This window comes from Acromyrmex echinatior, chromosome 3 (assembly GCF_024713525.1).
Source record: "Acromyrmex echinatior isolate Ae372 chromosome 3, ASM2471352v2, whole genome shotgun sequence".
In the NCBI taxonomy this organism is placed as follows: domain Eukaryota; kingdom Metazoa; phylum Arthropoda; class Insecta; order Hymenoptera; family Formicidae; genus Acromyrmex; species Acromyrmex echinatior.
The window spans coordinates 5,635,017-5,648,096 of record NC_141854.1 but is presented as its reverse complement, the minus strand read 5'-3'; the positions used below and the strand labels follow the sequence as shown (position 1 = coordinate 5,648,096).

The following is a 13,080-nucleotide window of genomic DNA, read 5'->3' as shown; positions in this document are numbered from 1 at the left end:
GATTTTTTCTTTATAGGCCATAGGCTAAGATTGATACGCACACATTTTTGTATATTTATTACATCATTTAAAGTTAAGTTTATTTAAAAAAATATATCATGCTACAAGATGTTAAATGTACATATTGTGTGAAATAAAATATAACTACTTTTATTGCAAGTTTATCAATAATTATTAAATACTAAAACGCTTGTAAAAGCAATATTATATCATTTCTAAAAATCACATAAGCCATTTATTTGAAAGCATTTTAATTCTTAAATCTTTAATTCTTAAAATCTTTATTTTCAAAATAACTAACTTCTACCACTTAAATGTTCAGTTTTCGTTGTTTATTAGCAATATAACAATGATATTTTGAAAGCTTCATTAATAACATCACTATAAAAATTATTTGGAAAACAAGATATTAATACTAAAGCCTTTATTAAAAAATATGCTCTTAAATTAAATCATTTCAATAAATATAATGAAACTACAGCTATACATCTCTCATTTGAACAATAATAATAGTTAAAATCTGGAAAGACAGTCTAACAATTTCTATTTTCATTAAATGTACCATATTCGAGATTAATTTGACTAGTTAATTGTAATTATGCCTCTTTAAATTATTTTCTATTATCCGTACCCAAAGGTTGTAAAAATTGTAAAATATTAATATAATATCTTTTACTGACCATTATACACATTACAAGCGATAAGTTCAACATAATTAATTATAAGTAAAATATTACTGTACGTGTTTTTTATATACATTTCATTCATCTACGTGGATTCCTGACCAGTAGTTAAAAGATGCAGAGCTTTCCGAAGATTCATTACAGAAGTAGCTACGTCATCATAGTCCAATGCACTGCTTGCCCATTTGATAAATTTTTGAGCCTTACCGATTTGCTCAACCGACAATTTAGCACCACCTAAAATTATATCACACCTGATAAAATAATTATTTCATTTTCTTGTATTTCTAAATTTGAATTTTTCTTATCCATTTTATCCCGTTCATAAATATCAATTTACATGAAACTTACTTTCTGTTTTACAGGTATCATCTTCTGATTCAAACGATTGTGTCCTTGTAGTTGGTGGATTTGGAGGAACAGATGGAATGTCTAGCGAAGTATTATCCTTAGGACTTGTAGGACTTACATTTGATTTAACCTCTTCATCTAACAGTCATAAAATGTTTCTCAAAATTTCAAAAATTCATGAGGATAAATAGCCAATACTTACCAATGTCATTCGATGTTTTATGTGAATCGTTTTCATCATTTGCTTCATTTAGTGGCCCTGGCACTGGAGTCTCTCCATTAATTAGACAATTGTGAATATAAGCTGCTTTCCATTGAGCGTACTTCCGATTCTGTGCAGCTTCTACACTCAATTCTCCAAACAATGTCAATACATCATACAGCATCTGAGCGGTATAGAAACTCTGTACTACTTTCTGAGAAAAATTTGCAGCCCTGTCGTTCTTATCAGCATATAAAAAAAGTTTCAAAGCCCAATTTTCTAAGTGAGCTTGAGCAGCTACATCATTAGTAATGGCTTCATTGTCATGCAGTTCTTTCTTTGTTGTTTCCAACCAGTCCATTAGCTTCAGGAGAAAATTGGTCTCTTCTGATGTCTTGGTTGACAACTTCAATCCAGTTTGAAGAGAATACAAGCGACCTGTTTTAGATGTAAATTTTAATAATTTTCCATCACTTTAAAGTAGAGAGCAAGGAATGTTTAACTTTTAATGAAAGATACATTTATTTTAGAAAATATCTTTATTTTCTTCTCTGTATGTGAAACTAACTTTACTGAAATATTTCTGTAATTTCTAGAATTAAGGTTTAGATTTAGAATACATAATATATTATTAATATACATACACCAATAGCTGACGACGCTATCTCGCTGGTCATGCTTCGACGCGATTGTTAAATAGTGTTGTATAGATTTTAAAGGAGTCGGAACTTTCGGCAAATTAGGTCCTGTCAGTGCCATTGGAATAAGAAATACCAAAGGTATATGTTAAGAAAATACTTCTCTTATTTCTCTGGTATCCGTATTTATATATTCCAATATACAAAGAATAATTATTAGTCTGTATACATCAGCAACAAGATTTTAACACTCAACGATAATACGATTTTTTATCACAAAATACGTCAATTACATATGATTACATACGTTCTTCAGAAAACATTAAAGTGGTGTTTTCACATCAACGACGTAATGCCCGTATCACACTAGCAATTGGAGATTGCGTCTATGTTCGCGTTGCGTCTTTCGGCCAATCAGAAAGGACCTGCTGATCAGCAGTTGTTACGTCCCAAGGTCCAACCGTTGGTAATTGATACCTGGACAAACCGGGGACCAATGGCGGGTAACAAATCGAGAGTTGCGCGTCCTTTCGATTAAGAAGAAACCTATGGTAATACCTTCATGAATCTTGCTGGTGGTTCGGTCCGTGGTGCGGGACGCGCGGCTCAGTCTGGACTCTGGTTGGTCAGGCTCCTTGTAGGTGCTCGATGATTGGCCGGCGCTGATTCCGCTCGTTCACACACACGATCTCCAAGTTAAACGATAAACGTATACGCGCGGCGGCGTTTATTGTAAAAGGAGAGGTTTCGTCAAATATTAATATATATATGTACTTATAATTGCTCAAAAGTAATTAGTGTATTTTATAACTTCTGCAGTTGCTACACACATATCCAGACTTATGTTATAACTATTTATAATAATTAGACGCGGTTAACTAGGAAGATTAAATAAGATGTACCTATGATTAGATTGGATTGCTCACGCGAGTAGAATTTAGGAATTTAACTAGAAATCGCGATACTCTGGAAGAGACCGTTTCTCTTCGACCAGACCCGACCCCGGGAAGTTTTGAACTACTCCTCAAAAACTCGCTGCTCGCGAGAGCAAGTCCCGTTTTTAGAACCCGAACGCTTTCAGGAAAAAGGTGCCCCTCCATGCTGGTAGGGCGCGTGAGGTGGGGAGAAGATGTCAGGGGCGGTCCCTGCAGTTCTAGTGCCCCGTCGGTTATTGAAGTAAGGAAAAATTTGTAATTTGGCCAGGACATTCCTGGACAAGTTTTATAAGTACCGCTGACGTGACACAGTTTCGTTTTCATTGGTCAAGAGACGCAACGCGAAAACAGAATTCGTATGTACTTGACCATCGACGAGATACTATTAAAGATCGTCTGCTCTGGGCAAATTTTTGTGAATATCAATGGAGTCCCAGGGTAAACATCACATAGATTTCACATAAATAATCCTTGTAGACGTAACCTTAAAATCTATGACACAACCCAGGATCCCCTTAATAATCATAAATTTTTGTTAATTGTATAATGTCACCATTCTGCAATTATCCCTGGGAGTTGTTGGGAGTCCTGAGTATCAATCATGAAACTTTTTTCCTAGGATAAAAAGTGAAAAATTTCTCCATTAATTTCAATAGTTAAATTTTTCACTTTTCACTTTCCATTTTAGGGATAAAATTTCATGATTGATACCCAGGACTCCCAACAACTCCCAGGGATAATTGCAGAACGGTGACATTACACAATTAACAAAAATTTATGATTATTAAGGGGATCCTGAACCAGGGTTGTGCCATAGATTTTAAGGTTACGTCTACAAGGATTATTTATGTGAAATCTACGTGATGTTTACATGGTCTTTTATCACGTAAACAATATAGACTATGTGGACTATATTATAAAATGCATCAGTAACATGTTTTATATAATAAAAAATTAAACAATATAGACTATGTGGACTATATTATAAAATGCATCAGTAACATGTTTTATACAATATAAAAAAATTAAAAATTAAATTATAAAACAGTCTTTACATCCATAGAGTAGAATTGTCAAAAATACGCCTAGGAATAGCCCAGACAGCACAGCATACAACATTAATGGAATGTATATGAACGTTCTAAGAATGTCTTGTACATTCTTAAAATGTTCTATGAACGTCTTTTGAAGTTTGGTGCTGTATGGGAGGTTATAAAAATATACGGCGATATTTGTAGGATATTCCTGTGATGCATTTTAAATATTTCAGCTATGTGGACACACATACATATTCCCACTATATATGTAAATTATATAAATACCTATTATGTAAATAAAATTATGTAAGCATTTATTAAATCCATAAATTATGTGGATTCTACTTTTTTAAGAAACGTTTGTAAATTATAATATCAAAATTCTAAGGATTAAATTAAGGAAAGTAAAAAACTTTTATTATTACTTTTGTTACTACAATGTGCACAATGTGCATATTGTTTCTTATTATTAAAGTAAAATCCAATTTATTAAATTCATTATTTATTTTTCGTGACATGTTTGAGGCAACGAATTGTTATATTAAAAAATCCAGTTTATAAATATTAATACAAACGTTAGCCATAAACGTGAGCCATAAAATTTTACTTCTACAAATATTAATAATATAAGATATTATATGTCACGTCACACGTACGCATCTACTGCATACATACTACTACATACACACATACATATTATAATTAATTATATTAATTTAAAGTCAGTCTAATTGTAAGCTCGAAATACGCCACGATTTTGTTTAATTTGTTTTGAAAAAATTAAAAGTTCACTTTATTTTACCTTTCACAGCTGTCACCTCAGGTTATAATTTCCTTAGGCCCGATTGCACCAACATTACTTTAATTTTAAGCGAAGCTTAAAACTCTCTTTGTCCCTGTCTCTTTTCTTTTAAAACGAGTTGGTGCAACCGGGCCTTAGTGCAGAAATTCTGTATTCAAATGATACTTTTCCCAGAAGTGTATGACATATACAAATAATCCTGAGTTTGCGAAGTTATGATCAAAGGCCTAACAAAAAAGATTTTCCAAAATTAAAATCGTATTTTTTGTATAACAATTACTTTTTCCCTCTTTTAAAGATTCCAAAATCCTTTTCCACAATTAAATTATACACATTAATTCTTGTATGTGAGGTGGAATTTATTCCGAGAAAACACAAAAAATTTCGAAATTGAAATTTTTAGAAAAATCAATATCAGGCTAAATGCAAAATAAAAACTACAAAATATAATTTATTGTTTTATATTTTAATTATGCTAGAAGTATCTTATTGCTGATTTCGATACTTGTATAAATATTTATAGAAATATTTATAATTTCTTGAATATATAAAATAAACATTTCATCTCTTGTATTCTTATTAAAATATCGCAATTTTTATAATAAATGAACAATTTCTAGCATGGTTAAAAGAATAAATATACGCTCATAAATACGTAAAAATGATGCATGTATAAACGAATATTGCGCATTAAATTTTTCTGTTTCGTTGAAATATCAAAGGCTTTAACATAAGGTATATTACTAAATGATATATTACACTAATGATAATTTGCATTACTTGTAAAAATAAATAAAAATAAAATTATGATAATTTAACAAATATAAAATAACTGCAGATCAAATTTTTTTCATTCTATTAAAACATTAAATGCATTAAAATATGAAGTATTTCACTAAATAAAAGTAACAATAATAATTCAAGAAAACGTTGCAATCATTTTTCCAAAATTGCTAAAAGTTAATAGTATCTCGCATTTTTCTTCCGTGAACAAGTTAACAGTAAGAAAATATGAAGTATTATTCATTAAAAATAATATAAATAAGTTCCGCAATGTAAATATGATATTAAATTTATAAGATTAACATTATAATTAAATATACGATGCTTATATTAGTTATATTATTTAATTTAATTTTCCCATTTTCCAAATACGTAGAGTACGAAAACACTCAGCCTGCTGCAGAATAAGCTTCTTTTGTGCATGCAATTCTATGAATGAATTGTGTAATATTAAGCAGATGTAATAAGAAAATAAGATAAAATTATCTATTATTTTTTATGTATTTAAATGTAATAAATATATTACAAACGTAGTAATACTTACCGAGAAGTATATTAAAAGCGTCAGCAGCATCCTCTGCCGTAAATGTATCCTTTGGAATAAGCTGACTGAACTTGACGCACGGTTCGTTGAACCAAAAAACTTCTAATTGAGCCAAAATATCTTTACTTGTTAATTCGGGTTGTAAAATCCCATTTGAGCTACTAATAAAACAATATTTTTTTTTATATCAAACAATTCTTTGATAAATGATAAAATTGAAATAACAATATACTAAGTTTCATAAGAGAAAGAGTTACGTAAAATTTGTTAAACAAAGCAATAAAAATTTTATGCTTGCTTCAAACTTTCGATTAATGATTTTCAAATATCTATTTATAAATAAATTTATGAAAATTGTTAAATACACATTTAGAATATTGTTATGTTTAACTCTTTATTGGACAACAACAAAAAATTCAAAATACGTGGCAGGAGATCCTAAAATGGATTTCGAAAGATGTCTTTCTAATGATTGTCTTTCTAGTAAAGCATTTATATCTTCCAAGCTTTCGTCAATGTTACTTATACTTGGTAGTTTTTCTTGATCTCGCCTGTGCTCAACAGTGCTGAAATAGTATAATTTAATGATAAAATATTAAGATGCAAAATTGAAATATTAAACAAATATAAAATATCAAATAATAGATATTGAGAAATTGAAAAAAATATTGAAAAATTAAAAGACTGAACAAAACTGAATAATCTTTAATAATTAAATTTCAAGTTAATTTTTAAATAGATATATATATGTGTGTGTATATATATATATATATATATATATATGCATATGTATATATATATATATATATATATATATATCAATAGTTTATATACATAAATATCAATTATTCTTTATTTATAATAAAATAGACTATTACCTAATGCCTTCTTCTAAAGTAATCGTATGCGGTATTACTTCCTGTAACGGTGGCACTGACACATCTGCGTGAGCTATTGGCATTGGCAAAACGTTTACAATACTATCTATGGGTTCAGCAGCAATTACAGTATCCGTTTTCACAAATGTACTCAAATCTTCCATAGGAAGATTTTGCTTGTTAATTGTCTCTTCTATACGGATTGCTTCTTGAACTACAAGTATGACGTTATTTATTATAAAGTTTGGCATTAACGTGAACATTTAACAAACATCTGAATATATCTACATTGCACAAATTCAGCAGGTGCAACATCTTCATCTACACTTGTAAATGGTCCGGTGATGTGATCAACAAAAAGATTGCGTAAACTAGCGTTCCATTGCTTAGATAAGTATGAAGGTTCCTTGAGAAGATTTATCACTGATGTCAAACGTTTTTTCGGCTTATCTATTTTCTAAATATAATGGAAGAATCTAATCAGAACATCTTCATTCAGATTAAAATTTCTCATTTCGAATTTCATTGTAAGTTTATATAAATATTTTTTGTAAATTTATATAATTTATTTTTTAGGAATTTACCTTGCTATGAATATTTACATTCTCACGCCATTTCCAAAGTTGTTTATCAGTTAAGACAATCTCTTTATCAATAATTTTACGTTTTTTCGAATGCTTGTTAATCACAAAGTAGCTTGAATTTAATGATTCTAATTCTATGTCTATTTGTTGTGAAGGAACTAACATTCCCGTTTTTTCTGCAGGCAATTCAGGAGCCGGTATTGCCAAATCTTCTGCAAGGGATACTGCCACATCTTCTGCAGGAGGCATGGCTGCAGTTTCAAAAGATAACTAAAATAATATAAAGAATTAGAATTTAAAATTAAATAAATAAAAAGTAATAAAAAATAATTTTTCGATTTTTCAAACAAAAAGAAAAGAAAGTTATTATCATTATGTCATGGCAAACATTCTCGTTTACTTTTTATTTTATGAATTTAAAATATTCTCACTAAATTCTAAAACAATCAGTATAACATACGCGTCTTTTCTTTGTAGGTGTTTCGGGTTGAATTTGCGGTTGCCGTTTTTGTGGAGTGAGAGATAAATTTCCTTTGGACTTAGTTCTTCTTTTTGATATATTCACAAGCACTGGACTAAGGTTTTCTTGTGATGAATGTCGATGAACCTCTGTTCATTACAATTTAATTTACATATAATAATACATCTGCACATTATTTTTTTGATATACCATTAATATACTTACCTTCTGCAATTGTTATACCAGCCAACCCCTCCAAAATGTTTCTTTCTTCACTAATATGTAAATTTCGCAAATCATTAGAAAATTATTAATAGCAAACTATACATCATTCTTTGTATTAAAAATAATATAAATTAATTTTAAGATAATGATATAAATGTAAAGAAAAATTAAAAATCTTACAGAATATTTCTAAAGAATGCTTGCTAAACTAAAATTAAGAAGTTATTATAATATAAAAAAAGACACAAGAATAAAAAACTAACAATGACATATTGTTACACAGAAACAATTCCAACTCTTCATCATTTAAGCAACCAAAATTCAGGAGTTCCGCATCTCGCATCTATGGATAAAAAAGATTTTATTACACTCTGAATACAACAGAAGTGAATAAAATTTACAAAGAGCAAAAATTTAGAAATGCAAAGAATATATTTCAGAATCCAGTTAAGAATAAGGATTTAAAAATAAGTAAATTTGCTAATAATAAGTTTATAAACATATGAGATCTTCACTTACAACTATTTGTAACGTATCATGGGGCTGATCTTCAGGAAGAATATGTAAGTCTTCTTTCAAGAGTTGAGCGCTAAAAAAATCTTTAGGCAATTCTATGTCAGGACATTCAATATTCCTAAAATCATCAAACTTATCCCCTTTCTTCTTTGATACAGAAGGTTCAAGATTTTGTTCAAATTTAAAAATGTCCTCTAAAAAGTGATAAAGTATTATGTAGATTGAGAGACATACATTGTATTATATCATTAATAAATAATTAGAATAAAAACTTACTCTCATAGTATTCAACCTGATAAGAATGAATTTTTGTTATACCGGACATTAATTGTGATGACAGATACAAACTGAATCTATTATCTGATTTGCCATTAGAAGACTGTATTACTTCCAGAATATCATTGCTGATGATACAATATAAAATGTAAACAAAATATCAGAATTAATGAAATTGCATTCATTATAAATATTGAATAGAGAATAGTATTGAGCCTAAATGAAATAACATATAATGTACCACGTTTGTTCAACATTCATCTTCTTTATAGCATCAGAAGTGTAGAGTTTCTTAAATGATGCCTCACTATTCGTTGAAGCAAGCCAAGAAGCAGCAAATTTGCCCCTTTGTCGACGGGAAAGTAGATTAATTGGGTAAAACATCTGATGAATAATAGATCTCATTAATAAAAATAGATTTTCAGATAGTAAATGAAAGACCATGTCAAAAAAATAAAAATGAAAATAATAATAACAGAAAATAGCCGAAATTACCTTAATTTGGTATTAACTGATTACCTTAATTCTGGATATTTGTCAAATGTAACAACTAATGGCTTCTTTCTGGAGTCATCGACTATAGAATATCTCAATTTTTATATAATAATACTTGGATCTGTTTCTTTCAGATCCGTTTTCTCGCTTTTTCCTTCTTTATCAGTTATTTTTTTCATGCGAAGTACAACATGATACATCTACTGAACGAATATTTTCCTCACATTGTCATTTTCAAATTGTTGAGCTACGCGCGGAAAGTACTGAAAAATTCGTTGTAGGTATGGTTAAAGTCTTATTACAAATGTTTTGAGCATTCGATTGACCAATCAAAGAAAGAATTTTACGAATTGACCAATCAAAGAATGTTTCAAAGAATTTGTAACATCATGCTCCAACATGCTCCTACTTCCTTCAACCGTACTTCTTACTCACTCAAACGCGCTCGTTAAAATGAGTAAATGCTGGTAGGAACATGTTGAAGCATGTTGGAGTATGCGACGCGATAAACCTATAGGTTAATTCGTTCACGTCACATACTTCAATGTGCTCCTATTAAGCTCTATTCACTTCAACGAGCGCATTAAGGTGCATTCACATGCAAGCGTCAAGCAGCGGAAGCAGCAACCAATCAACGAGACAATTTTTACAGTGGCGTAAAAAATATTTTTTACCCACTACTCGTATCGCCCAGCTGATAAATGTACCAGGTCAACGCGTGTTGCAAACGCTTTGAAGCGTTTTTTAATTGGTCAGTTTGTAAAATTCTTTCTTCTCATTGGTCCATCAAATGCTTCAAAGCATTTGTAGCGAGACTTTGACCACAGACTTAGTCCGGATTTACAATAGGTGTTTTAAGTCTTTGGGAGCGTTTATTTTGGCCGTAACCGTATGCTGTAATCTTACAAGAATTAACTAATCACAATCAAATATTCCCCTCTCATTCGATGGTAAGAAGGGAATATTCGAAGGTGATTGGTCAATTTTTACAGGGTATCGATTCTGGTATTGATATCTTACAAAAGTGAGCAAATTTACTAGAATATTAATAATTTCATTGGTCAACATTTAGTAAATTTGTTTACTTTGTAATTTTTACCTTGTTTGAAGATACAGAATCGACCCCCAGGTTATGGCATATGGTTATGGTCAATATAAACGCTCCCTTAAGATTATTCTTACACCTAGGCTATGTTCCAAATCTTCCAAGGAAGATTTTGCTTTATATGCTATAGTATACGTTACGTGTACTATATATTTCGAATAAAATTTTCCTCGGAAAGGAAGTTTTAGAACGTAGCCTTAAAGAATTGAGATAAAGTGAACTTTTAATTTTTTCCTCGATTTTCTTGTCAAATTTAGTGTGGCCGGTGTTTTTTTTATGCGTACTTTTATTGTGTAAAAGGATTTGGTGATCTATAAAGTTAAATCGGAGAAATTGGAAATCTGCAATTGTCGGTAATTCCTGTTGGTTTAGGATCCCTTTAACATCAATATTTCGATAATTTATTATTAATTTCGTGATCTTTTATTGTATCTATAAATGCTGTATAAATAAGTACGCACATACTTTTAATGTTATAATATCTTATATATTGCCGACAAATTACAATTTTTTCTCTGCAGTCTCTATTGATAATCAAACTCGGATGATAACCGTAAAATTACAGTTTTAAATAAACATCGAATATTATTAAGTTTTAAACATATATACATGTCTACGAAACTAATCATGAAATTAATATCGTATTTTCAGTTTCTTACTCTTAGGCCCGATTGCATCAACATAATATAATGAATTTCATTTTATATCCTTTACCATAATAAAAATTTATTTTCCATGAGCTTTTTCCCACTTCAATATTAATGTTTTTTTTTTAATATAATAAAAATATATATTTCTAATTTATACTTTTCAATGATCATTTTTTTTACATATTTGGCAAGTACTCATTTCTGTCTCTCGAGCTGTAATTTCAAAATTATCGTGGTGAATCTGCGCAGAACCGTACAAAATTCGTCTCAAGAAATTTCCTCCATCATCACCGGCATTATTTCTATGCGAAGAAACAAAAAACATGGCGGTGTCCCCACCCTAGTGCGTTGTTACTTGTGTCATATCGCATGTGATTCGAATTGTCAGCTGAATTTGTCGGACGACATTTTCATCGTCGTTATTCTGTATCTTATGTTGCGTGTCACGAATCAAGTTCAATAAATAATGTAATGGGAAAAACCTGATTCCATAACAATGTCAAAATTGAATGGATTACTTTTTCTTTCGTCTTTATCGGCTATTATTACTTCGGCTGTACGTAATGCATATTTAATTTTGTGTTTACCTTTTTAACTATATAAACTTCAAATCACCATTATATATTTATGCATTTATACATATTATTTACTTGTTTTAAGCAGATAATTTGTCCAGAAATAATACTGATTAAATATCTGAATTTTGTTATTTACATTTGCTTAATTGATCTTAATAAAGTGGCTACTTTATTCTTGATGACATGTTTATCTGAATTAATTTAAAAAATTAGAAATTTTTTTTATTGTAGGTTTTAACCGTCAATCCTTCAAAATATTGTGAAGTACCTGAACGTAAGTTAAGTTTTATATATAATTTAACAAAACTAACATCAGATAAAGAAGATATTATCATCAAGCATGATTATGAGACGATACGTATGCAACTATGTTCTCCATTAATTAAAAAATGTAATAACCAAGATGGCTACGCAATATGTCTAATAAAAAACAATACAGAAAAAGGAATAGGTAATGTTGTACAATTTAAATTATATTTTTATATATTAAAGTATATTATCATAAGTCTGATAAAGGAATTAATTTTTTTACAAACAGGAAGGTTTCCTCCAAAATTAGATAATGAACAAAGAAGAATTTTATTTAATTTTACTGGTGATGATTGTTTACATGGAACCAATTATACAGTGACAGTTATTATGTTTTGTGATTATGATGCAGAGACTAATTCATATCCTGAATTATTTTCGCATGTAAGTAGTTTAAAAAAAATATATTTATATCAAGTGAAATGTGTAATAAAAATATTTTAGGGTGATCAACAATGTAACTTATATATGATATGGAAGACTGCGTTAGCTTGTTTACCTAGAACCCAAACAAATTGTACAGTTGTTAATGCTGGACATTATTATGATTTAAGTCTTTTAACAAGACCTTCAGAAAATTATGTGATTCCTTTGCATATAAAAAATAAAACAAAATCACCTAAAATAATATTAAATGTCTGCCAGTCTATACTACATCATGGTATCATGTGTCCAATTAAATCTGGAGCATGCTTAGACGATCCTGAAAAACCTAATAGGTAGGTATCAACAAGCAGATTTTTTATTAAAATTAATTGTAACGTAAATATAATATTTATATAATTTGATTGTATAATTTTTGTATAAGGGTAAATCTTTTTCTTTAAAAATAAATTGATTTTTGTTTTATTTTATTATAGATATTTAAGTTTAGGAGAAGTACAAAAGCCTCCTTTCTTTAAAGATGGAACATTACAAATAGAATATCAAGATGGTGCGTTATGCACACAAAATGTTACAACTCCACATGTTAAAACAACTATTCATTTTAGATGTGATTTGGAAGCTAAGGTATAACAGCAGCTAATA

General features: G+C 29.5%; 3 protein-coding genes across 6 annotated transcripts in view; 1 reads left to right on the top strand and 2 right to left on the bottom strand.

Moving 5' to 3' along the window:
- Positions 1-44: 44 nt before the first annotated feature.
- Vta1 (vesicle trafficking 1) lies at positions 45-2,226 on the bottom strand. 2 transcript variants are annotated; one of them, XM_011053290.2, is made up of 4 exons: positions 1,881-2,226; positions 1,237-1,674; positions 1,035-1,172; positions 45-920 (listed from the first exon to the last, which is right to left on the bottom strand). In XM_011053290.2, exons 1-4 carry the CDS (start codon positions 1,993-1,995, stop codon positions 769-771), a joined length of 843 nt encoding a protein of 280 aa, XP_011051592.1. In that variant the 5' UTR covers positions 1,996-2,226; the 3' UTR covers positions 45-768. The 2 variants fall into 2 exon arrangements, with proteins under 2 accessions (XP_011051592.1, XP_087260079.1); XM_087403953.1 differs by having other exon boundaries at positions 799-937.
- A 4,128-nt stretch (positions 2,227-6,354) lies between these two features.
- Positions 6,355-11,320, bottom strand: LOC105144451 (uncharacterized). Of its 2 annotated transcripts, XM_011053362.2 has the most exons (12): positions 9,845-11,320; positions 9,434-9,672; positions 9,156-9,298; positions 8,915-9,042; positions 8,642-8,832; positions 8,386-8,465; positions 8,123-8,172; positions 7,898-8,046; positions 7,438-7,707; positions 7,142-7,310; positions 6,854-7,067; positions 6,355-6,541 (listed from the first exon to the last, which is right to left on the bottom strand). In XM_011053362.2, exons 3-12 carry the CDS (start codon positions 9,296-9,298, stop codon positions 6,370-6,372), a joined length of 1,566 nt encoding a protein of 521 aa, XP_011051664.2. In that variant the 5' UTR covers positions 9,434-9,672; positions 9,845-11,320; the 3' UTR covers positions 6,355-6,369. The 2 variants fall into 2 exon arrangements, with proteins under 2 accessions (XP_011051664.2, XP_087259935.1); XM_087403809.1 differs by lacking the exons at positions 9,434-9,672; positions 9,845-11,320 and having other exon boundaries at positions 9,156-9,358.
- Positions 11,321-11,474: 154 nt separating this feature from the next.
- The window catches only part of Lerp (lysosomal enzyme receptor protein), a 23,676-nt gene continuing 22,070 nt past the window's right edge, over positions 11,475-13,080 (top strand). Inside the window, exons 1-5 of one of the 2 annotated variants that reach the window (XR_015544349.1) lie at positions 11,475-11,720; positions 11,974-12,193; positions 12,281-12,435; positions 12,496-12,770; positions 12,912-13,062. Coding sequence is in view for 1 of the 2 variants with exons in the window: in XM_011053275.2 (XP_011051577.1) it covers positions 11,661-11,720; positions 11,974-12,193; positions 12,281-12,435; positions 12,496-12,770; positions 12,912-13,062 (861 nt within the window). In the remaining variant the exon portion in view is untranslated. The remainder of the gene's footprint in view (positions 11,721-11,973; positions 12,194-12,280; positions 12,436-12,495; positions 12,771-12,911; positions 13,063-13,080) is intronic. The other variant, XM_011053275.2, reaches the window with a different exon arrangement.